Below are 26501 nucleotides of genomic sequence, written 5' to 3'. Positions count from 1 at the left end.
CACTAATGTGAAATTTGGGGGTGAGACCATCTGCATGGAGACACTGATTCATGCTTAGCGACAAAAAGACAGTGTTCTTTCTGGGAAAATTTAAAAGCTCTCTGCTTTAAAGATATCCTGTTGCTCTTTCTCCTTAGTAAGAGCGGACTTCTCTTGCTGAGCATTTATAATTTTCTTAAAAAAAAAAATTGAAAGTCAGGTATGAAGTCTTAGTTTTATACTCTTCCAGTCAAAACTGAGATAATGGCTTTTCTCTTTGGTTTTTCCTAAAGGAAAAAATACTTGAATTTTAGTGCTCAGGAAAAGACATGCTAAAAAAGAAAACTTCTTTCAAAATGTACTAGCAACTAGAAGTCTCATTACATTATCTTCGCCAAACCAGAGCTTTTTCTTTTTAATCTGTATCCATTTCCAATGCCTCTGCCCTCTTACACCTTGGATATTTTCTAGGTTTTAATAAAATCTACAATGTAAAGTATTTGTATATTAAGAGATATTTAAGATTGAGTTGGCCACTTGCTTGGTCTTAAATATTATAACACATGAAAGGAGCAGACTCTGTGGTTTCACTGGAAGGGAAGTTGTTTTTTTTTTTTTAAATCACTGTAGATTGCATTGATAAGATTCATGAAGTTTGGTACATCGCATTAGATGCTACCTGGATGCAGTTCGCAATCACAGGATGAGACTTCTGGTGGGACTTGCTGTGAAGACCAGATACGAAACACACCTGGCAGATGTCAAAGTTGAGACACTTCAGACAGCGGTATCTGCCAATTAAAATGGAAGTGTGGCTGACATCACTACTAGCAGTTGAGCAAAGAAAACATCATTCAGGTGAAGGACGAGCACTCTAAAACATTGCAGGAACTGTCCGAGCTATCAAGTGAGTACACAGTTTCTCTGAAACTTTTCAGGGATATTAAATGACTCTGATGGCTTATTTAATCAATTACATGACTCTGATGGCATTTTTTATAATATAGCATTCAATGAATATAGTTTTATCAACAAACTATAGTATAGAGGACTGGTTCATCCTCCCCGCCACCAAAAATACCGAGTGTCTTTCACATGCAGAGTACTGTGTGCTGCAACCTTAGGACAGACCCGCAGGCTTGCAGCCACAGTTTGCAGAGCCGCACGATGCATTCAAATATTTTTAATTTAATTGCCAACTTTAAAAAATGGGAGATTTCAATAAAGTTTGAATTCTAGCTTCTTTTGAAAATTTGTGAGATATGATGGTATTGGACCTCCATTCCCACAATAAAAAAAAACATAGATAAAGGATCTAAAATAAACATGTCATTTTTTAGAAATTAGTATATATCTTCCCATGAAAGTGGGAGAGGGGGACTTCCTCACCAGTCAAAACTGAGTGACCACCACACCCAAGTTTCTTAACACATCAATGTTACAGACTTTCTATAATGAACAGTTACAATCTTAAATCTCCTGTGGCCAGAAGGAGACGAGGAAATCTTGAGACACTCTGGTAAGGAAGGGTGTCTCTTAGCACTCAGGGAGAATACTGTGATACTGGGGAGAGCTGGTGAGACCTCAGAGTCATGAATCAGTAAATTTCAAGGATGAGTGGGATCATACTGTTTGTCTGTAAAATACCAGAGATCTATACTTTCTTCTCCTCATATTTTAACTCCCTTCTTCAACTCCAGTGTATGAGGCATGAAGTTGCATCCTCACATCAGCGGCAACAATGGGTGAGGCCAAGGTGGCAGCTCCTCCTTTCACACAGTCCCTGCCCTTCCCTGCATCCCTCCTTCCTACTACTCGCCTTGCCCCGGAAAGCATGTGCATTTCCAACCTCTGTCTTAAAGGCACAGAAGTGGAAACATGATAGAATTCCTATGCTTTTCAAATTTCCAATCTTGCTGCAAAAGAAAAAAAAATGATATGGAAGCTGGAAGTAGAAACCAGCAAAATTTGGTAATATGTGACGAGGTGCCGAATGAGAAGCATGGAAAAGAAGCGCTGTAGGAGAGAGAGAGGGCAATCCCTGTGGGCTGCTGCGCTCTGATACAGTTTTATGGACGAAGTGAGACACATTGTGCATAGAATGCTGGGCCGAAGAGGAAAGTGAAGGAAATCCCAGTAGAAAGAAGAGGAGGGGTAAGGAATGGAGGCTGGTGGGAGGAGAAGAGTGGAGTCTGTCAGATCTACTGAGAACTCTGAAGAACGGAGGAATAAAAACGTGGAATGCTCCTGAGGCCAGATGGCCAAAGGGCTTCTGACCACAGTCATTTGAAGGCAGAGCAGGGGAATGCAGGTGCTCTCTCGCTGAAGAAAAGGGAACCCTCCTACACAGTTGGTGGGAATGTAAATTGGTGTGGCCACCATGGAAAACAGTATGGAGGTTCCTAAACAACTAAAAATAGACTTACCATATGATCCAGCAATCCCACCCCGGGCATATATCCAGAGAAAACACTATTTTGAAAATATACATGCACCCCAGTGTTCACAGCAACACTGTTTACAATAGGCAAGACATGGAAGCAACCTAAGTGTCCATCGACAGATGACTGGACCAGTTCTCACTGCCCTTGTTCACTGCCATCCCCGACACCTATCCCAGGGTAAGATAATAATAAAGAGTGTTGAATGACTATAATAGTAGCAAACATTTTTGAGCTCTTTCCATGCATCAGGTGGTGGACATGTGTTGACACAGTTTATCCCCACGAAAGTTCTTTAAGGTAAGGCATTCTTATTATTATCCTCAAAGATGAAGAAACTGATTCGAAGAGAGTTTAGGCAACTTGCACAAGGTTACACAACTACTTAATAAGTGGTAGAATTGAATATAGTTCCCTGGGCTATACAGTAGGACCTTGTTTATTTACTTATGTATAGTACTTTGTATCTGCTAATCCCAAACTCCTATTTATTCCTCACCCCAACCTTTCTCCTTTGATAACCATGTTTGTTTTCTATGTTTGTGAATTGGTTTCTGTTTTGTAAATAAGTTCTTTTTTGTCATATTTTAGATTCCACATGTAAGTGATATCATATGATATTTGTCTTTCTCTGTCTGACTTACTTCACTTAGTATAGTAATCTCTAGGTCCGTCTTTGTTGCTGCAAATGGCATTATTTCATTCTATTTTATGGCCGAGTAGTGTTCTATTGTGTGTGTGTGTGTGTGTGTGTGTGTGTGTGTGTGTGTGTGTGTGTGTGTTTATATATATATACACCACAACTTCTTTATCCAGTCATCTGTCAATGGACATTTAGGTTGCTTCCATGTCTTAGCTATTGAACACTGGGGTGCATGTATCTTTTCGAATTAGCATTTTCTCTGGATATTTGCCCAGGAGTGGAATTGCTGGATCATATGGTGACCCCGTTTTTAGTTGTTTAGAAGACCTCCATACTGTTTTCCATAGTGGCTGCACCAATTTACATTCCCACCACAAGTGCAGGAGGGCTCCCTTTTCTCCACACCCTCTCCAGCACTTGTTATTTGTAGACTTTTTGGTGGAGGACATTCTGACCAGTGTGGGGTGGTACCTCATTGTAGTTTTGATTTGCATTTCTTTAACATAGTGATGTTGAGCATCTTTTCATGTGCCTATTTTAACCACTATGAAAGACCACTAAGGCAGGAGACTTGAGTCTGAATCACACAAGGCTATTACTAGGTGACCTTGATACGGAAATTTAAGCTCACTCTTTTGAAGATACCCAGTACATGATAGGTTTTCAAAGAACATTAGTTGAATGAAATTAAATGAATGACTTTGTTTCCTCGAGGAAAATAGGGCTAGTAAACCCTGCCCTCTCAGCCTTGCAAAATTTTTTACAAAGCTTTGAAATTTATTCAACATGCATAACTGGGGAGATATTCACTTTTTACATGAAGTGTATAACATAAAGTATTTCTGTAAAGATGATTTGATTTATTTAGCATTCCTGTGTGGTTGCAGAGGACTCATTGGGACAATACACTGACCCTAACCTTGGCTTGGTTCCTCTGTGCTTTGAAGCTACCTACAGGTGCACAAGAAAGGGTGTAGTGTGGATAATGAGGCTGGTCTGTTGTTGATGCCTTTCCCAACAGAGAACCAAGTTTTTTCCCTAATATCATCTCAAACTTACTATTACAGAGTGTCAACGTGACACATCCTGCTAAAGTTGAACACTTGGCTCAGGAACAATCTCTGGTCTTTTTATCTTCTCTTACTTTAGAAGGTCATGTCTTTGCCCTCGTCCTGCTACATTCATGTCTGCAAACACTTCTGCTCTAAAGTGACTTTATTAATCTCACTGAAACTAAAAGCCTTGAGGCTATTGCTGGAGTTTTCTGAGAGCCAAAAAACACAGGTTTAAGGTTAGGAGGACTGCGATACATTCAAGCAATTTCTAGCAGACTCAGAAGGTTACAGCTAAAAGAAGCCTAAGTTACTCTTTGACCCACCCTTCCTTCTCTTGCTTAAAAAGAAACTGAGGCCCAGAGAGATTACAGGCTGTGACCACGCTACCCAGCAGTCTGCATATTAGAGAACTCCACACTGCCTTGGGTGTCTAGGAAGAAGGATGCATTTCTAAGAGGAAGCTTAATCTCATTCTCAATAGATAAGGACATAATCTAAAACTTAAAGCGTGGCACTTCTAGCCCACTGCCTTTGCTTTTTTTTCTTTCTTTCTTTTTTTTTTTTTGAGTGAACTGAGCAAGTCATTCAAATTCTTTGGGATGCCCTTATAAAATAAAACTAATAATACATGCTTTATATTATACACAATGATTTTGAAAAAATATTTCACTGTATAAGTTGTAGTTTATATAATTGCAGGGTGAAAGCAGGCCAGCGCAGGACACACAGTAACTGCTTAAATAATGCTCGTTTTTTGGATAAGTGATCATGCTACACACATAACACGGTAAATCATATTCATGCTACTCCACTGCCCAATAGAAAAAGTTTATTTTTCACTGTGGTGTGGCGATTTTTTTTTTTTTTTTTTTTTTGGTTTAGTTTGCTTAGTTTCCAGCAGTCGGGTCCATTTATATGTTTTATTGTTTCAACTTCAGTTATTTGAGAAGAGTTTTTCACGAATGAATTTTCACTGGGTCCTCAGAATTCTCTGCAAATCCGATTCATTTTCTCAGCAAAATTCAAACCTGATTTCCAGTTTTTCAGTGGACCCAGCAGACCTATTTAATACCAGTGGGACGATAATTTATATCACCTGAGTCCTCACTCCTCCTGCCTCTCCTGGGCACCCCCCTTTTTGACCTGTTTTTAGCTCCCAGGTTGTCCCAGCTCCTCAGTCCTACCACAGCTCCAGCCCTGACACCAGGATAATGGTGTCCCCCGTCCCCGGCCTATACCTGCAAGATTTCCTTCTCTCTTTGACCATAACTTGAATTTCATTTCCTTATCATTTTATTTACAGGAGACCGACAGCACCATTTCCCTAAGATGGGATTTGGACTGTCTTCCTCAAAGCCGTGGAAAGATCTGGATCTCCTGCCTCCAAAACTAGCTTTCAAATCTGCCTTTACCTCGAAGCCAGGTCTGGCGTGAGCTGCTCCCACAAAGCCTGATCATTCCTTGGCGTCCAAGGAAGTTCTCACTTGTCTGCACAAGGAGGCAGCAGAGCATCATGGGTGCAAAGCAGGGACTCTGGCTTCAGTCCACAGCCTCTGCCATTCTCTAGCCATGAGAGCTTAAGCTTAAGTCATTTAGCTTCTGTGCAAGTTAGGCATAACACCACCTTTTCTATAGAGTTATTACACGTTTTACATTTTATACATATAACCTAAGATTTGTTTAACATTTAACAGATGTAAGCTATTATTATTGTTAGTATGGATTGCTCCAAAGTATTTAAAAAGTTTTTTATAACAAAAAACAAAAATATTTCACTGTAGAGGAATAAAATTGTCTAGGGGTCAGAGTGTGTGTCAGTGCAAGAATTTAATATTCCATTAATTATAGAAGGTAAAACACAATTTATTATCAAGCAGGATCCCTCATGCAGGAAATTAACCTCCCCCCTCCCCCAAATAACTGAGCTTTAGATATGTGAGAAGGACCACAGAAAGAATCTGGAGAGATGCAGCTCCAGCTCTAGACTTATTTGAAGAATGACTGTCCATGCAATGGATGAGTAACTGTACCTCAGTCCTGTGATTGGGAAGTTTCTGCAGATTCTACACTGCACAGGATGAGTGGCCATTTCAGTGGCTGACAGTCGGTAGCAGGTTGGGAGCTACAGGAGGATGGGAGGCTCAGACTGTAACCAGGATAGGAATTTCTCTTCTTTGATGGCTGAGCTCAGCACCTGAAAGACAATGGCACACTCAGTCGAATTTCTATGCACGACTTTGGTCTCTCACAGAGATGGAAATGTACCTTCATCTTCTCTCTGGCTCTGTTTCTGTCTCAGAGGAAGAAGTTTATCGCATGCAAAGTCAGGGGCAGGCAAGTTGACCTCATAAATTAGGTCGTCTGGGATGCGATGTGGAGTGATAGGTCTGGGATTGAAATGGGTCTGCGGGTGTGTCTGCCCCCAGCTCCCAGGAATGTTTGCATGGCACTCACCCCTTGGAAACAGCTGCGTGTAGCACTCTTCACAGAGCACAGAGCACGACTCTCCCCCACGACAGTCGGGATCTACAAGAGGCAAGAAACCCCATGTTGGGGATTAAGAAATGGAGAAATAAGTGGCCACCAGTCACGCCTGAGTGGTGACACTTACAGCCAGGGAGTCCCAAGTATTTGGTGTCTGAACTGAATGAACTGTCTCAATCGAGGCAAACAAGAAATGTGTGGGCTTTGTGCAGTGTATGAATAGAGACAACGAATGAACACGTGGGAGGAAGTGGGGCTGGGAGGTGGGAGTAGGTGAGAGGAAAGTCTGACAATGGGGGCAACACAGGGACAGCTTCCCTCGTTTCTCCTCTTATGAGCCCAGTCAAATTATTGAACCTTCCTTTGCCCTTGTTACCTATGAATCACAGACACCAACGATACTGTATTAAAGTTCAGGGCAGTTTTAAGGAAACCTTTTCAAACACTTTCACATCATCCCATTTTAGCAAATGCCAGTATCTGAAGTACGACAGTAACCATTATACTCATTTAAAGACAGGGGTAATTGAGATTTCACAGTTCATTCAAGGCCAAACAAACCAATAAACAAAGGTAAGTTAGCTGCAGAATTGAGATCTCACTCCGAGCCTCCTTACTCTGTTGAGGGGTTCTCCCAAAGCTTTGTCACATCCAGGCCTTTTATGTATTCCAATGGCTGGAAATTTACACGACCTCACTTGGTGGTTTCCATCTTTCAGTCAGTCACATTAAAGAGTGTAACTAAGGGACGAAGAACCCCTTGTGACTGTGGAGATGGCCAGGGACTTGGTTCTGACATTATCTATATGCACAGATGCATGTACCTGTCACCACCATTTATGCCCATTTGGTCGCGGGTCATGAATTCACATCTGATGTCTTCTACAGCACAAGCTGTCAGCAGGCATTGCCTGCAAGCTCAGAAGTAATTTCAAAGACCCTCCCTGCTGAGTCCATCAACTCGAATAAACATTCTTCTAATCAGGAAAGTGGCACTTAGAACCACTTTGCTGACAATTAGCCAGGCAGAAGTCAACAAACATTTGTGTGATCGTGACAAGATGGCTTGTACTTTAAATTGATAATAACCCATCACCAACTGAACTAAGTAGCTATTCCCTATAGCTACTCCCTATGTCATTTGGCTTTTGTCTGAAGAAATAACTCATTACCCATACTTTGGCTTGTGAATGTTGATGACTAACTGGACCATTTATTTGGATGGCATCCTTGAGCCCTGGGCAAGAGGGTTTAGCCTCATTTGTAAAGTAAGAGAGATGGCTCAGATAGGATCTACTTGCTAACTCTGGGACTCTAACATCAGGCAAAAGACAATTCACTTCTGTAGTGAGTTTTAACTTACATTTTTGGCTAAGGGTGTGCACAAAGATTTTGTGGATTAATTGCCCATTTGACTAATTTTTTGTGTGTGCTCTAAGGAAGAATTAAATGAGACTAGACGGCAGTCTGCAAGGACAGAACGCCACGTGAAATGACAATTAGGATTATTGCAGGGAGGGACTGGGATCACGCGGTGGGCCCTGGAATTTTCTCTGGGAATCCATCTCTGAGTTCTTAATGGAAGTCAATGGGATGATAATTTGCTATGCAAATCTCCACCTTGAGAACAGCTTTCTCAGGAGCCTACTAATGCATGGGGTGGAGACAGAGCACCGCAGGAGCTGCCATTTCAGCGGCTCACTGACCTCAGTTGAGCCTGAAACAAAGGCAGATTTTAAGGGCCTGTGGGAGGGGGAGCTAGCCTGGGGCCAGCTGCAGGGGTGAGGAAGTGAGCACAGGATTTCAGGAGAAGGAAAATGCCCCATCTTCTTTCATCACATCCCCCTAAACACTTCCATCTAACAAGCCTGACTGCATAAATGGATGGACAGAGTCCTGCACCCCTCTGCCCCACCCCCCACCGCTTGAGTCCTAAGATTTGGAGATTGTTGGGGGAGTCCTTGAGACACCCTGAGAGTCAGCAGAAAGCTGGTGATGGGATCCATGTGCTGCTGCAACCACCAAAACAACTCTTAAATAACTGCGTCTGCTGTTTGAACCTTAGAGAAAAAAAAAAATCATTGTTCCACTTAGGAAATATGAATATCTTATCTCTTCACACTGGTCAGAATGGCCATCATCAAAAAGTCTACAAATAATATATGCTGGAGAGGGTGTGGAGAAAAGGGAATCCTTTTACACTGTTGATAGGAATGTAAATTGGTGCAGCCACTACGGAGAACAATATGGAGGTTCCTTAAAAATCTAAAAATAGAGTTACCATATGGTTCAGCAATCCCACTCCTGGACATGTATACATATTAAGAGAAAACTTAATTCGTGACTATCATCATGACTATCCCCAGTTCAGAATCCTTGGTTCTGAAGGGTACCAGAATATGTCACCCCAGAATATGCCTCATTGTCAGTTGGATTATTTTGAACTAAAGGCCACTGAGAACCAGCAGATGTGGGAAAAGCTCTAAAAACAGGGTTTTCCTTTTGTAAAGGAAATTTACATTTATAAAGGAAATATCTTTTTACCAATAATGTCTCCCTTTCCCTACCAGGAAGAGGAGGACTCTTACCAATGTTTATTAATGGAGAAGTCACTGACTCAAATCTGCACAACAAACTTATTAAACAACCCTTGTTCACCATCTGTTCCATCTGTTTCCCAGTCACCTTTTCATAACATGCCTCCCTGACCCAGAAGCCCAGACGCCCAGAACCCCTTTTCCTTTGTTTAGTGTAAAATGATTTACAAGTCTGATTTCTAAACACCTCTTTGTGTTACTCATCACTGGCTGTTCCCATGTGTATGCACCATGCACGTTAATAAACTTTAGTTTGTTTTTATCTTGTTAATCTGTCTTTTGTAAGTCTAATTTACAGGGCATCAGTCATTGAACTCAAGATGGGTAGGAGAAAAAAATTTTTTTCTCCCCTAAAGTCCAGGTCCAGGAAAAAAAAAAAAATGACAGAAAGTTACTATGGCTTAACAGTACAGAAAACCTAGTTTGGGGAATTTGTAGGAGCTTCAAGAAGAATACAGACATCAAAAGAGGAGTAAAAGATACAGTGGGATAGCAACCACTTGTACATAAGACAATCCAGAGCCTGCTTAACCCATTTGCAGAAGATATTGCTTGGTTACAGCATTTTAACATTTAAGAAACATATTTACTTTTCAGAGGTTGAATTTCCTTGCCTAGTATGGATAAAAACGATATCAAAACTGTGTAACCAAGCAGGACCCTATAGGGCCTTCCCCATGTCCTCTGCTGTAGCTCCTCTCTGAAAGACCCAGATAATAGTACCTGATGCACATTTCCTGAGTTGTTTTACAGATGCTAAAACCACTACCAAATGGAAGAATTAACTACTTGATGATCATGAGCATGTAGCCTCCAGACCTACTGGTGCCTAAGGATTGATAGTGTTAACCCCTGTGACACCACCCTGTTACCTAACCATCAGCCTATCAGAGAAATGTGCACAAGCTGATCACATACCCTGCGACACACCTCCATCCCAACCTGGCCTTTAAAAATGATTTGCTGAAACCCTTTTGCGGAGTTTGGGGATTTGGGGCATGAGCCACCTGTTCTCCTTTTATTGGCCCTGCAATAAAGGCTGCACTTTCCTCCACCACAATCCAGTGTCAGTAGCTTGACTTTACTTACTGTGGGCAAGGAGACCCACGTTTGGTTCAGTAATATTTTTACATTCTGAAAGCACAGGAAATTATTATTTGAGTATTCAGGGTTGCATTTCATCTATGTTTTCATTAAGCACTTGTTGAAGGCTTTAGTACCAGGCACTTTTCAAGCCAATGGAGACATAAAGATGAATAGATACAATCCTTGCCCTTGAGAAGCAGTCTAGTGGGAAAATCTAGAACATAATTGCAACAAAATTTGACAAGCGCTATAACAAAGTTATGAACAAGCAGTTAAAGTAGCTTTTAGTGAGGAGGAGACTAATAGTTGAGTGATGTTGAAAGATAAACAGTATTTGTCAAATGAAAGTGTAGGCAGTGGGGTTGCAGATAGAAGCACCAGCACAAACCGGGCACAGAGAGCTTGGCGCATGTCACATACAGTAAGAATTTTGCTATGTAGGCGTGACAAGGGTGTAGGGAGTGTAAGGAAAAATCAAACACTGTGGAATACACAAAAGAAACCACTGGATATCTTTTCAACGGGGATTATCTGAACCTATAGAGATATACATCACCATCTTTGACTCAGTTATTTTATAATTTTGTAGAGATTAAAGTTAACTTGTAGGAAATTGACCACAATGCAAATAATTCTTATCTATAGACATGCAAATAAATTCTGTTCTGGGGGAGGGACAACCCTCCCCTTTCTCTAGAAAGCTGACTACCTGCAAATTCACTGTAACATTCTTAATCTATCAGTTTGTCCGTTCTTTGGTTATTTCTTTCAACTAGTTGTAACATCTTACTGATGCCATCTTTTAATTAATAAGTTAAATAAAAATTTGAATACATGGTCATTTTATATTTGTATAAGGATCATGATTTTACCCCTTTTTGAACAGAGATGGATTGGGTCAAATCATGAAAGCTTTGCTTGTGATACTAAGGAGTTTAGGTTTTATTCTATAGACATAAATGGCTAATGAATTTTAAGCATGAGGGTGGCATTTGCATTTTGGAAGAGTCACTGGCTGCAATGTGGAGGACGAGCTGGAGAGAGGAGAGGCTTGAAATGGGGAAACCAGTTTAGGAAGAAATTGCAATAGATCAACCTATATTCAGGTAATAGCAGTGGCTAGAGAGGAGAGAGGTTGCATGGAGAACTACGTTAAGGTAAAATTGATGTTGTAAAAATCAGACCCTTTAATAATAAATGTGACTAATATAACTGGAACAACTTAAGAATTCTTAAGTATTAGAGATTTACCTGTTGTAGATCTGTTAGTAGGTTTCTCAAAACCCTTCGGGTCATGCGTGCCCCAGAATCATAACTTCCCTTGTGACTTTCTGCATAGAGCTGAAAAAGAGCTAGGCATATAACGGGGGAAAAGTCTTTAAACTGAATACTTGCAATATATCTTCAAAGAATATGGCTTTAAATTCTAAACAGTTGATTTGTGGGTATGAATGGGAAAGGAAGGGAAAGTTATATTTCTTGATTATTGGCTTGCTATTTTGGAGGCTTGCTAATTTGATAACTAATGAAAATCTATTCACATTTCAACTTTTTGATAATTCAGCACATTGATGAAAAGACCATGCTACACAAATAAACATCAAGGATAACCAAATTATGAACATTTTGAAAAATTCGAAGTCCTGCTGAGTACACACTGAACCAGAGCTGTGTGGTGGGGATGCAGGAGTGAGGGAAGAAGGTAATGTGTGGGGGAGATCTGGAGGTCACTGCACCTTAGACACTCAAAACTCCTACATAGCTTACCTCTGTATTTTGTAAGAGGGCTGTCCCCTGAGAGGGCAATCAGGGCAGCGGCTGCAGGTGCAAACTTGAGAAAACCCGTTCCCATGCTGTGTGGCAACAAAACACAGAGACAAGAATGGAAAAGGTGGGGTTATTCTTGGTGAAGTGGTTTATAAAAGCAATAACTGTTAATGGACGTTTCTGACACGGTGTTACAAGTTCACAGTTTCCACGGTCTGTTTTCCTGTGAGTAGAACTTGACAGGACTAAGATTTGAATGAAGAGGTTTCATCCTTCATTTATCCATTCATTCACTGGTTCAACAAATATTAATTGGGTGCCTCCTCTGGACTAAGGCCTGTAGTAGGTACTGGGGACCCACGGGTACACCCTGTGTTCATGGACCGGGCAATCTCCCTTCCATTAGGGCTCATGGCTGGGACACCAAACAATAGAAACAAGGACCAAAAAGGCAGGCAGAAGGAGCAAATCTTTATATTAGAAATATCCACCGTTCACAGGCTCTCACTTAGAGCCTAATCACCCTTTGCCCACTACGCAGTTTTCAAACCTGCAAAACAATGTCTCAAAGGCAGGAGGATTGTTAGAGGCAGGCACTGATATTAGAAAGGACAAGCAAAAGTTTAATGTTGAAGGAGTCTGAAATCATGCAAAAATAATTTAAGAACATGCTTATATAGTACTTGTGCAATGACTAAATAATAAACTGCCAAATAGTGAAACTGTGCTTGCTTCTGGGAGGCAGGCTTTGGGGTGATATTTCTTCTTTTTTACTCTTTTCTGCACTTTACAGATGTTTTATATTCACTATGAGTTTTTAAAAGTCCATTCTACAGGATGAGGCCTCCTGGGACAAGATCACAGAAAATGAAAACAACTGAAGTGGGGCAAAAAATGGTAAACTCCAGAGCTCAGGGAGACACACAGAGAAACACACACACACAGCACCACTGACCCCAGAGCACGCCTGATCAAGCCTTCGACAGGTGTAAACTGGTTTACTGGTGCAGTGGACTGATATTTCTGTCCCTCCCGTCTTCATGTCATGTGCTGAAATCCTAATCCCGATGTGATGGTGTTTAGAGGTGGGTTTGGGGAGATCATTGGGTCATGAAGGTGGAACTCTCATGAACTGGATTGGTGTTACCATTAAAAGAGACCCCAGAGAGCTCCCTCACCTGTTCCACCATGTGAGGACACAGCCGAAGGGGGCCCTCTATGTAGCAGGAAGTGGTTCTCACTGGACCCACTTATCTACTGGCGCCTTGACCCTGAACTTCTCAGCCTTCAGAACTGTGAGAAGTAAATGTTTGCTGTTTAAATCACCCAGTCTATGGTATTTTTGTAGAGCAGCCCAAACAGACTAGGACAGGAGGTTAGTGATCCATGCACAGGTTATTCAACCTTATTCCACAAACAGAAGCTGATGATTGGTTACTAAAAAATGAGCAAAGAAATTAGCTACCAGGGACTCAAGAGAAAAGTGTAATTTTTTTGATATGTATAGATGCATAATTACCCTAGCAAAAGGTGTGTCTGCTTCTCTAGAGTGGAAATGAGTTTGTATGAAATATGGATTTTCCCCTTTCTTGCTCTCTGGGAGTCGTTCATATTAGTGAGGTTGATAAGCGTGTACTCCTTTGTTCCTCTCTCGAATGAGTAATTCATGTGAGGAAAACAAACAAACAAAGAAATCTCATATACTAAAGCTTGATGGAAGCTTAGACAACCCCAACTGGTCAATGACCAGTGGCAACTCAACACCTGCTGTGAGGTCACAGCACGGTCTCCTCGGCCTCACCTGTCATACATGGCCGTGAGAAGGCTCAGAGTGAGTTCCGAAGCTCTGGGGTGCACTGGTCCTGGTTTTTCCACCCTGACTCTCTGAAACAACTCCTGGAGAGCCTGAAAAAGCTGCTGCACAGAGAGGGCACTCTCTCTTGCCTCCCAGAGACTTTGACGTAGTAGGACATGCTGAATCAGAGAACTGTCAATCAAGTCCACTGCAGGAAGCAAAGGAGAATTGGCTCATTTCTGATGGGAACAGAAGACTTCAAGAAAGGGAACGTCATCTAGTCTTTAAAACAGTTTTTAGTGGTAGCTATTTTCTCGAAAGGGACTTAGGTACGACCACTATTTGGATATGTGTGTCCTGTGTATAATTCAGACATTACTATTCTGATAGTCTATTTGATTTTGGAAAAGTGCATCTGATTGTAAAGCATAGAACATTATTCTCAGTATAACCTCTAGGATATGGCTTTATAGAAGGAAATTAAAAGGGAAAGAAGTGAGAAACTTGAAAATAGCCTTTCAAGGAAGTTAGGACACTGTGGTGAAAAGTTGGAAAAAACATTTTTATGCTCTTTATTTGGTGGGTTAAGCAAATTCACCTTTCATGTTCAAATATCATTTTTTTTCCTGTCTGCAGCCTAGCTTGAGAAGGAATATTGTGTGCTAAAATGCAATTGCCTTACTTAAAAAACCCAGTGATCTTTATAAAAGAGCAGTTGCTGAATTATCAGACTTTTTAGGTCTCACCCTTACCTAAGTAATATTTTCTTTTTTGATCTTGGTTCCATCAGTATTATTATCCAGGAAGGCACTTAATAAAATCAAAGTTGCTTGCAAAAAATAATGGTTTATTTCTTATATATTTTTTATCACCTTCTCCTAAAAATTTTACAAGGCAATGAATATAAGGAAGAATGAAATTGCACTAGCCCTATGGCTTCTTGCGGACAGAGGATGACAGACAAAATTAATAAACACGCACTTGTGCCATCTGAGAGATGGGGTTGTCAGTGGCACCAAGAGCTGCTGGCATTTAAAATGCTTCAGCCTGTGAAATGATAAAACCCTGCGCTCCTCTCTGCTTCGTGAATCAACCTCACAGATAATAAATCTAGCAAGTATAATAAAATGTTTTATTTGTTTTCTGATACTGCTTTCAAGGGGAGAGTCTGAGGAAGGGAGGGGTAGGTTTCAGGATGTGACTTTTATAAAAACCTGGCTGCAGGTGGTAGAGGCTGCAAACTCTTTTATTGTTATTCAATTGCAAAACCTTTCGCTGGGCCTGGCACGCTGTACCCAGGATGTTGAGTCTTCTGCTGAGAATTCTGTATTACAGCAAAACAGATAATAGTGGTGTCCATAAATCTGTGCAGCAATGCTCTCCAGATCCCGCTGCCTGGAGCTCGCGATATGCTTTATCTCACTGTTTGGGAGTTTTTTGTTTTCCAATTTTTGTTTGTGTATTTTTTATGGGTAGAACTGTTCAGCTTCTGATTTTGTGCACTGTTACTATTTCCCACGAGTATTACATATAGTCACTGTTTCTGATGCCAGGCATAATAAAAAGCTCAAAAGGTTCATCCTCAAATCACGCTGTTTGTGTACACCACCCAGGCATTAATGATGGGGTCTTATATGAACGTTGGCTGCTAACTTTCTTTAATAGGAGACATTCTCCAGGAAAACAGCATAATTGAGGGTAAATTTTTAGAGAGCATATTTTGCCTTTTGTTGATTTCCTGGTTAATGAGTGATCTGTCTATATCAGTAATTGAAAAAAAATTTTTTAAGCCAAGAATCTCTTCTTTAAAGGACCCTTACACAGAAGTGTAATATGGAAGACAGAGAAATATAGAGTCGTTCTGGTAGAGGAGATATTCTTTTGGGTCTTTCCAACTTGCCTACACTTTCTTTTCCCACCTTGCTGACCCTTTCTTATTTGACTTCACATCCATGTCCACTAGTCTATCTAACTTGTTAGGCAGAAGGCAAAATATAAAGAAATTTCAATCTCTAGGAGAAATGTCATATATATATAATGCAATTTCATTTAGGTCTGCTGTAGTAAATGTCATGAAGTATTTTATAGGAAGTGATTTTTTAAATGCAATACAGAACTTATTAGAAATTAATAATTTTAGTTACACTGACTGTCTGTTGTTTTTCACAGTCAGTACCCAAGTCATTTTATTCTGGAGAACTTTTACAGGATAAATATTTTTACTGTATTTTACCTTATGTTGCCTAGATAACAGTACAGGAAAAGAAACCATAGCATTCAATCAGATAAAATCTAATGCAGAAGAGCAGTTCTAGTGAATTCTCAAGAGGTTTTTAAACTTAGAGTTATTCTTCTGAACCTACTTTTGCATGTTCAGAGAGACAGGAGGTGCAACTTAAAAATGCAAATCTTAACTGGTAGAAGGAATTAAAATTTTTTTTGTATTTGAATCTATAAGTTAGATTAAACCAACTTATTTTGTAATTATATTTAGTGTCAACATTGGTATCCCGAAAAGGAAATCAAAAGTTTTTTTTTTTCCCCAGAAACCAAGGGAAAAACATTTCAAAAAGAATGAAAATCCTCATCTACAAATTATTGTCTATTGTCAGTCAGTGAAGCTGCATGTGGGTTGAACACACAAAGTGTATATTTCCCACTCCATCTTCTCTGTTACAAGTGGGGCAAATGCAACCTTCCGGGTCAGGCAGTCAGTCACACGGAGGAGGAGGATTTGATTCTTTATAGATTTTATATTACACACCAGGATCAGATTATTTCAAGTGTTTCAAGACAGCCTGTACTTACACTGACACAGAGTTTGCACTGCTCATAATTTGAAGGCTGTCCTATAAATGGAATTCTCAATACTATTAAGAGCACCTATAGAAAAAAAAATATCGTAAAGGATTGTCTCATTAGATAAATCCCACATCCTGGAAGGAAATCCTAAAGATCATGCAGCCTTACCTTATGTTGCAGGTGAGGAGCTCAAGGTCTAGAGCTCTTTCCTATCTGGGAACAAATAACAATGGCCCACACTATCCTAGGCCACAGGTAACCCTGGAGAGCCTCCTCTGAGCCCACCAAACTAAAGAATCCCCCAACAAGGGGTATTTAAGTGAAGAGAAAATTAGGCTAAGTAACAGTACGCCTGAGAAACATAATTATTTAAGTGAAAGAGGAGAAAGAGAAACCTAAGAGGAAGAATGAGAAGGGAAAGCCAAAGAAACCAAGAGGAAGCAATGCTACAAAGAGTAGGGACCAGCCAGTACTTCAGTGCTTGGAAACCACAAGGAAATCAACTATGGGCTAAAAAGTAGCCTTGTTTATTAACTTGATTATTGAAGGCTTCATAAGAGCAGTTTCACGGGGATATGGGAGACGAAAGCAAATTGCACAGGATTGATCAATAAATGCAAGGTAAAGAAAAAACATAAAAGCAGGTGATTTTTCAAGCTCCTTAATCTAAAGGGAAGATGAGAGAGCCATAGCTAGAAAAATGTAAAATCAAAACTGGTTTTCAAAGGCAGGAGAGCTTCCAAAATACATGTATGGGTCAGGAGGGAGGAATCAGAAGAGAGGATGAGGTTGAGGATTCAGAAAGTAGGGATCCAGGTGCACTTTGATACAGCAAAGGCCCTCTCAGAGGATGCATGTTCCCTTAGCCACCCAGCGTCCCTTCACCTTTCTTCTGTGAACCACCGTCCACTTATCTTAGTCCATGAAATTCTAGTTGGGTTCATTCCAGCTCTCCTATTTCCAGGGGGCACGCGTGGCCCAGGCCTACCCCATCAATGAGTGCATCACCATCGCCCTGCTCAAACATGGGCACGTAACCAAAGTCAAACAAAGAATATACCAGTGAGATTGGATCAAGGACTCTTTGTTCAAATTATTTTTTTCCTCTTGGGCTTGAACTTGGAATCATAGATTGGAGTGGCAGTTACTCTCTCATAAGGGTGTGTAGCTCGAGCACGGTATCAGCACACAAAACAGAAGTAGAGATGAACTTGGAGAAGGAGAGAAATCACATCCTAGTGACATTGTCAGGGCCCAGAGCGAGCTAGTCCTCCCTTGGGTAATTAATTATATAAGGTAATAAAGCCTCTTTGAGCTGAGTTTTCTGCTCCAAGCAACCGAGATGTAGCTAACTGATACAATCCCTGAGGTAGAGGGAATGGACGGGGGGAAGACTCAGGTGAAGGAATTAGCTTTGGCAAGAAGCCCATCCCTCATTCCCTGAAAGGAAGAGTCACAGGATACAGTGGTGGGTGTGGCAAAAATGCATGTCTGAAGGTTTCTGTTTTCTTTATGAAGTTGGAGACAAGTTCACTCAGAGTCAGGAGGAGATGGTGGAGCAGAAAACTTGAGGAAGAGTGAAGATCTGGAATTGTTACAGCAGGCAGTGAGTGAGAGGGGAAACCAGTCACACTTTGGAAGGAACTGCCAAGCAACACTGCGTCTCCAACATTTCCTGTGATAACAAATTTCAATTAAATAGACTTTATACCCATAATGCTCACTTGGAGGCAAGGTTTCACATTTCAAACAAGCTTTGAGTCCAGGACTGACTTGTATTTACCATGCTGAAGGGAAGACGCCTTGAGGAATATAAAACTATTTTCAAATTTATTACCAACTGATTACCATAAAACTCAGGCAATTGGGAGTAAACGGTATGTGTGCTTGAGAAGTGTTTGTGACTAGAAACACAGCCAGCTCTTTCGTCTTTGCTAAGCAGGCCCTAAACAAAATGAAACAAGGGATTGATCGGTGAAATTCATTGATTCAAACATATGTGGCAGGATAATTTATGGTGATATTAATTTCTTTCTTGTTCTTGCAGCATGGGAGAATTTGAAGAATGTAAAGTTAATGTTCCCATGTCCATTTCTGTGTGTGTTCCAAGGTCTAAGCTTTTTTTACTCCTCTGGGAGATTTAGCAGCTTTTAAGGGGCCAGCGTTTCTGGGGCCACCCCCAAAGTCAACCTACTCTGGTCTTAATATGAAAGGCCCATCAAAGAACCAGTGCCACCCACGGAGATAGGAGAGTTGGAATCAACAGTATTAGAATTTCATGGACTAAGATTAGGGGGAAGTTGTTCTTCCAAAGCAAAATAGGTGCCCTGGTTCCCCAGGAGAAATGTGGAGAGCCAGAAAAACGGGTTACCTCCAAGAGGGACTTTGCTGTATCAGATATCACCTGGATCCCCCAATGCCTGAAACCCAACTTCATCTTCTGTCCTGGCTCCTCCTCCCTGACCTATACAACCATACATACTGGAATCTCCCTTGCCTTTGAAAACCAATCTTGATTTCAGTGTTGTTTTAGCTGTGATTGTCTCTTTTTCCTGGACAGGGAGAGGGGTACCTGGACAGGAAGGTGGGGGATGTTTAACTGGGGTTGAAGTTTGGGGGCTGTCTTCAGGACTGCCCTGACTAGCAGTTCCCTGGTGAAGGGAATGGCTGCGTGATGTAACCAGGGAGATCAGACACCAAGCTTGGCAAGGATTTCTGTGTCCAGTCTTGACATGGAGCCCCATGTCTGTGACATGGACCCCAAAGCCAAAGGCAGAGAGCATGGTGAGCAGCGGCCACGATAGCACTTCAGACCAGATGCTCGGAATTAAAACCTTAATGGTTTCTGTCTGTCTCGGGATGGCTGCTTCCCAAACTTAACTCACTCTGAACGTCATACCAAGCTACAATGACTTGATTTTGGTTTGGAAAAAACTGTTTCTTGCCCTGAGTGTTGTGAAGTCCTGGCTGTTACACAAACAGGCATTGAGTGCCAGGCACTATGCTAAGCCACTCGGGGGGTTACAGGGCTGGACCAGGTCAGATTTACCCTTGAGACATTAAAGGACACCACTGGCCTCTCCCTAAACATATATTGATTCAGTGATTAATATATGATCATGAGTCTAAGACAGCTACCTCAAGGGAATGTGGGCTATGCCTAAAAATGTCATTAAACAAGACAGCTTATTTTAAAACCGTCTACATCTTTTTTTTTTGTCTTTTCCTTTTTTTGAACTGGTATAACCGTATCAGAGACCTACAATTTACTCTAACTCTTCTGCCATGTAATATTTCCTCATGTTATAAAAAATGCTTAGTGTTCAGATAAGAGTCCAATGTTAGAGGGAGAAGTCACACCTCCACCCTAAGTCTGGAGAAGGAAACCAGAATGAGAGTAGCCAAAAAAGTGCGGAAACGATTTACAAAAATATAGTGCCCCACATCATTTTTTCATCTGGAAACTGGCCAATTTTTGTGCCCTGGTTCCTCTCAGATGCACCAGATGAATGTAGAGAATCAGCAGAGTAGGGACACCGCAGGTTCCCAGATGCTGCTCTTGGTGGACGAGTGGTTCTATAACTGCTTTACCATCTGGCCCATCACACTCCTGTCAAATTAGGTTTTGCAGTGTCATCTGATGAAGTTATGCATCAGAACACGGCAAGCTGTGATACAGTGCACGAGGAAAATGAATGCGTGTCCCAGGTGATTCACCCCCAGTCCTGCTTCCTCAGGCCTGCCTTTCCCTCCTCCTGCTGGTGGGAGAAAACTCAAGAAAGAAAGGAATTGTTGGATGTATCAGGCCCAAAGCTATAAACAAAGTAATTTGAGATGTTCAAGGAAATAATAATACAAGTTATATATGGACTTGTTCAGAAGAAGTTTAACTGGGAAACATTTTGTGTTAAACAATTCGTATTTTTACTCAGCCAGATCTGTGTGTGTCATTTTCTACAGATACTACGAGTGTAATGACATTTGTTTCAACTGTCCGTCACCTAGTGTGATGACCCAGAGCTAGATATCTTAGGCCAGTGGTCCTCAAAGTGTGGTCCTAGGTGAGCAGCATCAGCATGGCCCAGGAACTTGTCAGAAATGCGCATTCTCAGTGGCCACTTTGGACCTACTGAGTCACAAAATCTGGAGGTGGAGCCTAGCGTCTTAACAAACCCTCCAGGTGATTCTGATGCACACACCCTTTAAGAAACACTGCTTTAGGGAGAGAGAATGGGGCTTTGAATGGATTATCTACTGCTTTGTGTTTAGCTTACTACGAGGAGGGCCCAACTTTGGAAAACCCAAAGATAATTTGAATCACTAGTTATTTAGATAAATAACTTGAGATAGCACAAAATTTTACCTAAAACAAAACAAGTTAAAAATTTAGATTTTTCGCTAGGGGAATAAAACTGCAGCTAGGTCCAGCAATAAAAAATACCACAAGCCAGTCCCAGCCCTCCCCTGGCATTCAAAGATGCTGGAAGAAAATGGAATTCATTTCTCCATATCCATTTATCAAATACATAGTAATAACTGTGACACTTTTCTCCCAATTTTGGACTCACAGTACTGTGAATTTACCATTGACATTAAAATATCTACAGTAACGTCATTTTAACAGTAAACTATGAAGAGATACATAAATACGGTAAGCCACTTTTTGTGTTTTTCAGTAGCAATTTGAAGTGTGAATACTGAGATCAAGTCTTTTGTTTAATTATTTTTGGTGCTTTGGGGACACCAGACCAAATACTCTTCAATATGTTAGGAATTTCTGTTTAGAAAAAAGAGAAAGTTTTTTTCAATCACCCAATAGTTTCTTTTTCAGCCAGACATTTGCCAAATGTCACTCTTCTGCAACTCAGAAGTCTGAAAATGTAACATCTGTGCCTAATTTTTTTGTTTACACACTGTGCTCAGAAACCTAACAATAATACTTACCTTGTTTATCTGGATCCATTTGAAGAATTTCTTGGAATGGCAGATGGCAAGAGGGTCCTTGGAGCTGGAGATGAGCCAATATTTTAAGCAGGAGGTTTTGCAGTGGAAGTGGGGAGCGAAAAAGCAACTAAGTCAAGTCATTTCACCTGTGAAATGATGACTACAAGGTGTTCAGGGAGACTGAAATCTCCTGGGAGGATAAAAAATAAAGAAAGTGGGGAGAGGCTTCCTATATTGGTCATATCTCTAGGGATTTAGAACTGAAACTCAGAAATGGGAACCAGCTCCTAAAACTAATATGGTGAATACTTAGATCTTTGAGGCATTATAATTTTAAGAGTGGACTGGATTCTCACTTCTAGGAAATGAAAATTTACTTGAACTTTAAGGGACAAAATTTGAAGCTCTCAATCCCCGAATTTCTAACAGCACTATACTACACAATTCTATATATTAACTATCTGAAAAATAAATATCCACTTGATTTCCTTATCACACATGTCATATGTGTGTCTGTACATAGAATTCAGTTTGCTTTCAACAAAAAGAATGGGGTATATTATAATAAAACCATATACGGTTCTAAGAATAAGACATTTCTTAATTATGAGCAGTTGAAAACCATTTTTAAAAGTTATATGATAATTAAGCTTAAGTTTAGATATTACTTTTCCTCCTCTTCTAATGAGTGTATTAATTAAGGCACACATTGTTGGACAGATAAACAATGTTTTACAAAGAGAGAAACTCAAATAAACCTGATAACATTAGTTTTTTAAAAATATAATAGCAATGGTGATAATCCCAGACATGCCCCAAACCAGGAAGGTTCCAATTATACTCAAGCAAGATTTGTTTTGAAAAGTTGTAGCAAACGCAATAAAGTTAGACCTCATCTTGGTGTAGAAACGCCCCCCTCCCCCACAGCCTCCTGGAGTCCCCAGGTGGGTGCAGAAGGCTCCAGTCTCCCATCCTGCCAACAGAGCACCTGGAGATACCATCCACCTGCCTCCACCCCAGGTCCCTACCTTTCTTAGTTTCCTTGGAGAAGCAGTTTAGTCAAACACTGTAGAGGTTTCTCAGCAGTTTTGGAAGAAGGAAAAGCTGAGTTGTAACAGACTTCCAGATGTGGCATTCCTGTGGAGAGCTGTTGTCTTGTTCTCACTGCCCATCAATTGCGCAGAAAACTGATATTCAGGCTGCCCTGTTTTTAAGGGCTCACAAGTTCATTCATTAGTAATAAAGATGCTGCATAATTTAAGGCCACTCCTACATCTCTGTTTCCAAGGGCTGTTTCCATATTGATTTCATGCGTGGGAGAGACAAGTAAAACTTCTTCTGGGTGCTGATGAGAGCAGGGGTTACCACAGAGATGAGGAAACAGTTACGAGGGCTCCACATCCCGGGTAACAGCCAACTTACTAACCATCCCAGATAAGAGTGACCTAGGTGTGGAATCTAATTCATTTGATTATCAATTCTTTTCAAAATACTGTGGTGCGGCTACACATTTTTAAAGGGCATCAAATGTAATACAAGTCTCCAAAAGGATAATAATAATTGGTTATGAGTACACATTTCCTCTTAAGTTAAAGTGTAATCTGAAAATATATTTTTAAGTTCAAATTAAAAATAAACCTGCTGTAATCCTAGTAGGGTTTCATTATTTAAAAAAAAAATAGCTGTCCCATGGACCAAATGTATTAGAACTTCACCATTAATGTCTTCAGGTGGCTGGAGACAGGTCTTTCAAAAGGGCTGGAACCCAGAGCACAGGCATATTATTCCATGAGCAGCACCTGGAGGGCCAGAACATCTGGGAGTCCGTGGTCCCAATTGACACTCCTAAAACAATTATGATAAACGGTCACTGATCCACTCCAGAATATTCCATAAGAAAAATCAGTATGATATCCGAGAACAACCAATTTATTCCTTTCTTTTTGAAATGTATTAGTATCACACGACTGGTTCCTTAAAAACAAAATCCAGGAACATTTTAAAAAGTGAAAGTTGATTAGTAATGGGGTAAGAATGGGATCAAATGCCGGGGGTAAAATCTACCGTTTGCTTTTCTCTGTATAAATTATGTTGGTTTTCTGAGAGCAGACAAGACAGTGTAGAAAGAGAGAAAGTATATCTCATGGAAACAGGAAATCTATACCTGTTTGAGTGCTAGAGACTCAAAGCTGAAATCACATTTAGAATTTCATTGTATTTCATCATATCTCCATCAAGACTTATGATAAAATCTCAAGTACTGGCAACAGAGGGAAGTTGGAATGTTTTCCTAAACGCTCCCATGTGGAGATCTGAGCAGATCTCTGGCATTGATCAATTCAGTGGATCAAAAATCTTGGCACCAAAAAAAAGTTACCTGAAGTTCCAATCAAAATGATGTAATTAAATAGACAAATGTTTAAGTACATGAGCGTGAACCAGGGGAGGCTGGGAAGTAATTTAAGCAAATGAGCGACCGATAGTCGTGAGGGCTCAGCCTGGCTGGCTTTGGACAGCTGAGATGAAAGACCCGAGGACTATTTTGGTTTCTCTCACTTCTCCTAGCTGGAAACTTTTAGTTACTGTTGCATCTTCTAGTTCAAGCTCAGACAGACTTAGCCACATTAAAGTCGTCTTTTCTCTCCCTTTCTTTCCCGTAGTATGTTTTGGGTTATAAATCAAAACCAGTTATTGCAATTTTACAATATTATAGGTAACTGACAAGGGGACATTTTTTACTAGTACGGCAGTAGTTTCTGTAAATCCTAACTTTGTAATTGACACTGTCTTTACCTTCTGAAGCAAGCAGCTTCACCCTGAGGAAGCAGGTAGAAAGGGGGTTCAATCTTCCTGTACAATAATGACTTGCCCTGGTTTAGACAGACTCCACACCAACCAGAAATGGGGTGACTGCTCTTTATTGTGCATGGGTACTGTTTTTTGAGGCAGCCAATGTTCTGTTCAGTGTCTGATAGCTATCTCTTTGCACATACATCTGAAGACTCTAATCCCAAGACAGAAAGAAAAACCTTGACACATCATAGAAGGTAGGCCCTTATTAAATTACAGGGTAATTTTATATATATACATATTTACATACACGATGAACAATTTTAACAAATTAAATTACTAAAATTGACTCGAGAAAAAATAGAGAAAAAGGAAACTTTGTACACTGTTGGTGAGAATGTAAATTTGTACTGCCGTTATTGAAAACAATTTGAGATTCCTCAGAAACTTAAAAATAGAACTACCATATTATCCAGCAATCCTACTTCTGGGTGTATATCCAAAGGAAATAAAATCAGTATCTCAAAGAAATATCTGCACTTCTAGGTTCATTGCAGCATTATTCACAATAGCCAAGATATGGAAACAATCTACACGTCCAACAGTGGATGAATGGATTAAAAAAATGTGATGTACCTACACAATGGAATGTTATTCAGCCTTAGGAAAGAAAGGAGATCCTACTATTTGGGACAATATGGATGCACCTGGAGGATAGTATGCTAATTTGAAATTAGTTGCCCGTTATGGAGGGTGAGGGGAGGTACACACATGCCTGAGGACTCATTATGGGATTTTTTAATCATCACGGTAACTTCTGGGGGATGCGGATGAAAACTTGACTTGATGGCATTACTTGAGTGTGACTATTGCGTATCGTTCTTAAGCAAGACACACTTGGGTCTGTGGCCACTTTCCAGAGATAGGTGATATACCCACCGGGAGGGAGGAGACCGTGGCTCTGCAAAACCCCTGCGTATGGCCCCTTTGTATAGAAATCATGCTTCCTTGGACCAATAAAATGAGAAGCTTGTGATCATAGATTTCTGTGGGCTCGTAGTTTCTGCCCAGAAGAAATTAGTCTGAGGCGCAGAGCAGCTGCTCAGTCTTGGGAGGGTTACCACTTTTGCTTCCAGCAGCTCAGCTGCAAGCTTGGGTAACCTTTCTGTGTCCTCTGCAGAATGAGTAAGGATTCAGCTCTGGGCCAGGACCAGTTGAGAGTTAAAGATGCTCATGTTAAGGCCAAGAAAGGAGCAAATGAAGGTTATAGAAAACATTATTTCCCACCTTGTAAGGAGTAGAGGGAGGAAAAGGCTCTTTAACCCATTTCTGTCTGTTGGAATTCCACAATTTTCATTTCTCTGATAATAAAAAGAAATAATGTGGCCAAAGAGGGAAATTCACCCCATTGTGTCAGACCTAGAGGCTTCAGTGAGATGAGATTCTATGCAGGGCACATGGTCTATGCAAAGGTGGGGAGGCAGCAAACCTAAGGCTCACAGGATTTTGATGGACCAGCCTGGATGGCATTAAGAAGTCTTAAAACAAAGTACTGGTAAGTGGGGAGACGAACCCTGTGGTCAGAGTGAAATCCAGACGAAAGTGTCTGGGGTATGGTGGATAAAGGGAACTGAGGAGGGGGCTGACTTAGGAGGCCACTACCCATTGGCTGGGGCAGTGGTTGTCAAAGCCTGGTCCCCAGTTCAGCAGCATCAGCATCACCTGGGGACTTGTGACTTGTCTTACCTAAGACCACCCGGGTCAGAAACTCTGGAGTCCAGCAATCAGTTTTTAACAGATGATTCCGATTCATGCTAATGTTGGAAATGTTAATGTTCAGTCTAGGACCGAACTAGGCTGATGCCATTTACTCACTGGAAGTGAGAGTATTAAAGATACGAAAGTCAGTACATGTTTTTGAACTGAGAGGGAGAACTGTCTAAATTATCTAAATATATTTCTTATTCATTCCCCTAAAACAAATAACAGCAACACATTGAGAGATATTTCTCTATCAAGTTATGTAGCTTTTGGCTACAAGTATATACAGCCATAGACATAAGTATGTATTTGTTGGTTACAAGTAATAGAAACCACAACTCACAAGGGCTTAAATTA

General features: G+C 40.7%; 1 protein-coding gene across 1 annotated transcript in view; it reads right to left on the bottom strand.

Annotated features, from left to right (window-relative positions):
- DYTN (dystrotelin) overlaps positions 1-21612 on the bottom strand; it is a 44571-nt gene extending 22959 nt beyond the window's left edge. The window contains 8 exon segments of the mRNA XM_010985456.3: positions 659-770; positions 6149-6312; positions 6573-6644; positions 11537-11637; positions 12053-12138; positions 13854-14055; positions 16656-16730; positions 21594-21612. Of these exon segments, the coding sequence (XP_010983758.3) occupies positions 659-770; positions 6149-6312; positions 6573-6644; positions 11537-11637; positions 12053-12138; positions 13854-14055; positions 16656-16730; positions 21594-21612 (831 nt within the window).
- Positions 21613-26501: the final 4889 nt, after the last annotated feature.

The sequence above is a fragment of the Camelus dromedarius genome, chromosome 4 (assembly GCF_036321535.1).
Source record: "Camelus dromedarius isolate mCamDro1 chromosome 4, mCamDro1.pat, whole genome shotgun sequence".
Classification (NCBI taxonomy): Eukaryota; Metazoa; Chordata; class Mammalia; order Artiodactyla; family Camelidae; genus Camelus; species Camelus dromedarius.
This window is presented reverse-complemented; position numbering and strand designations above follow the sequence as displayed.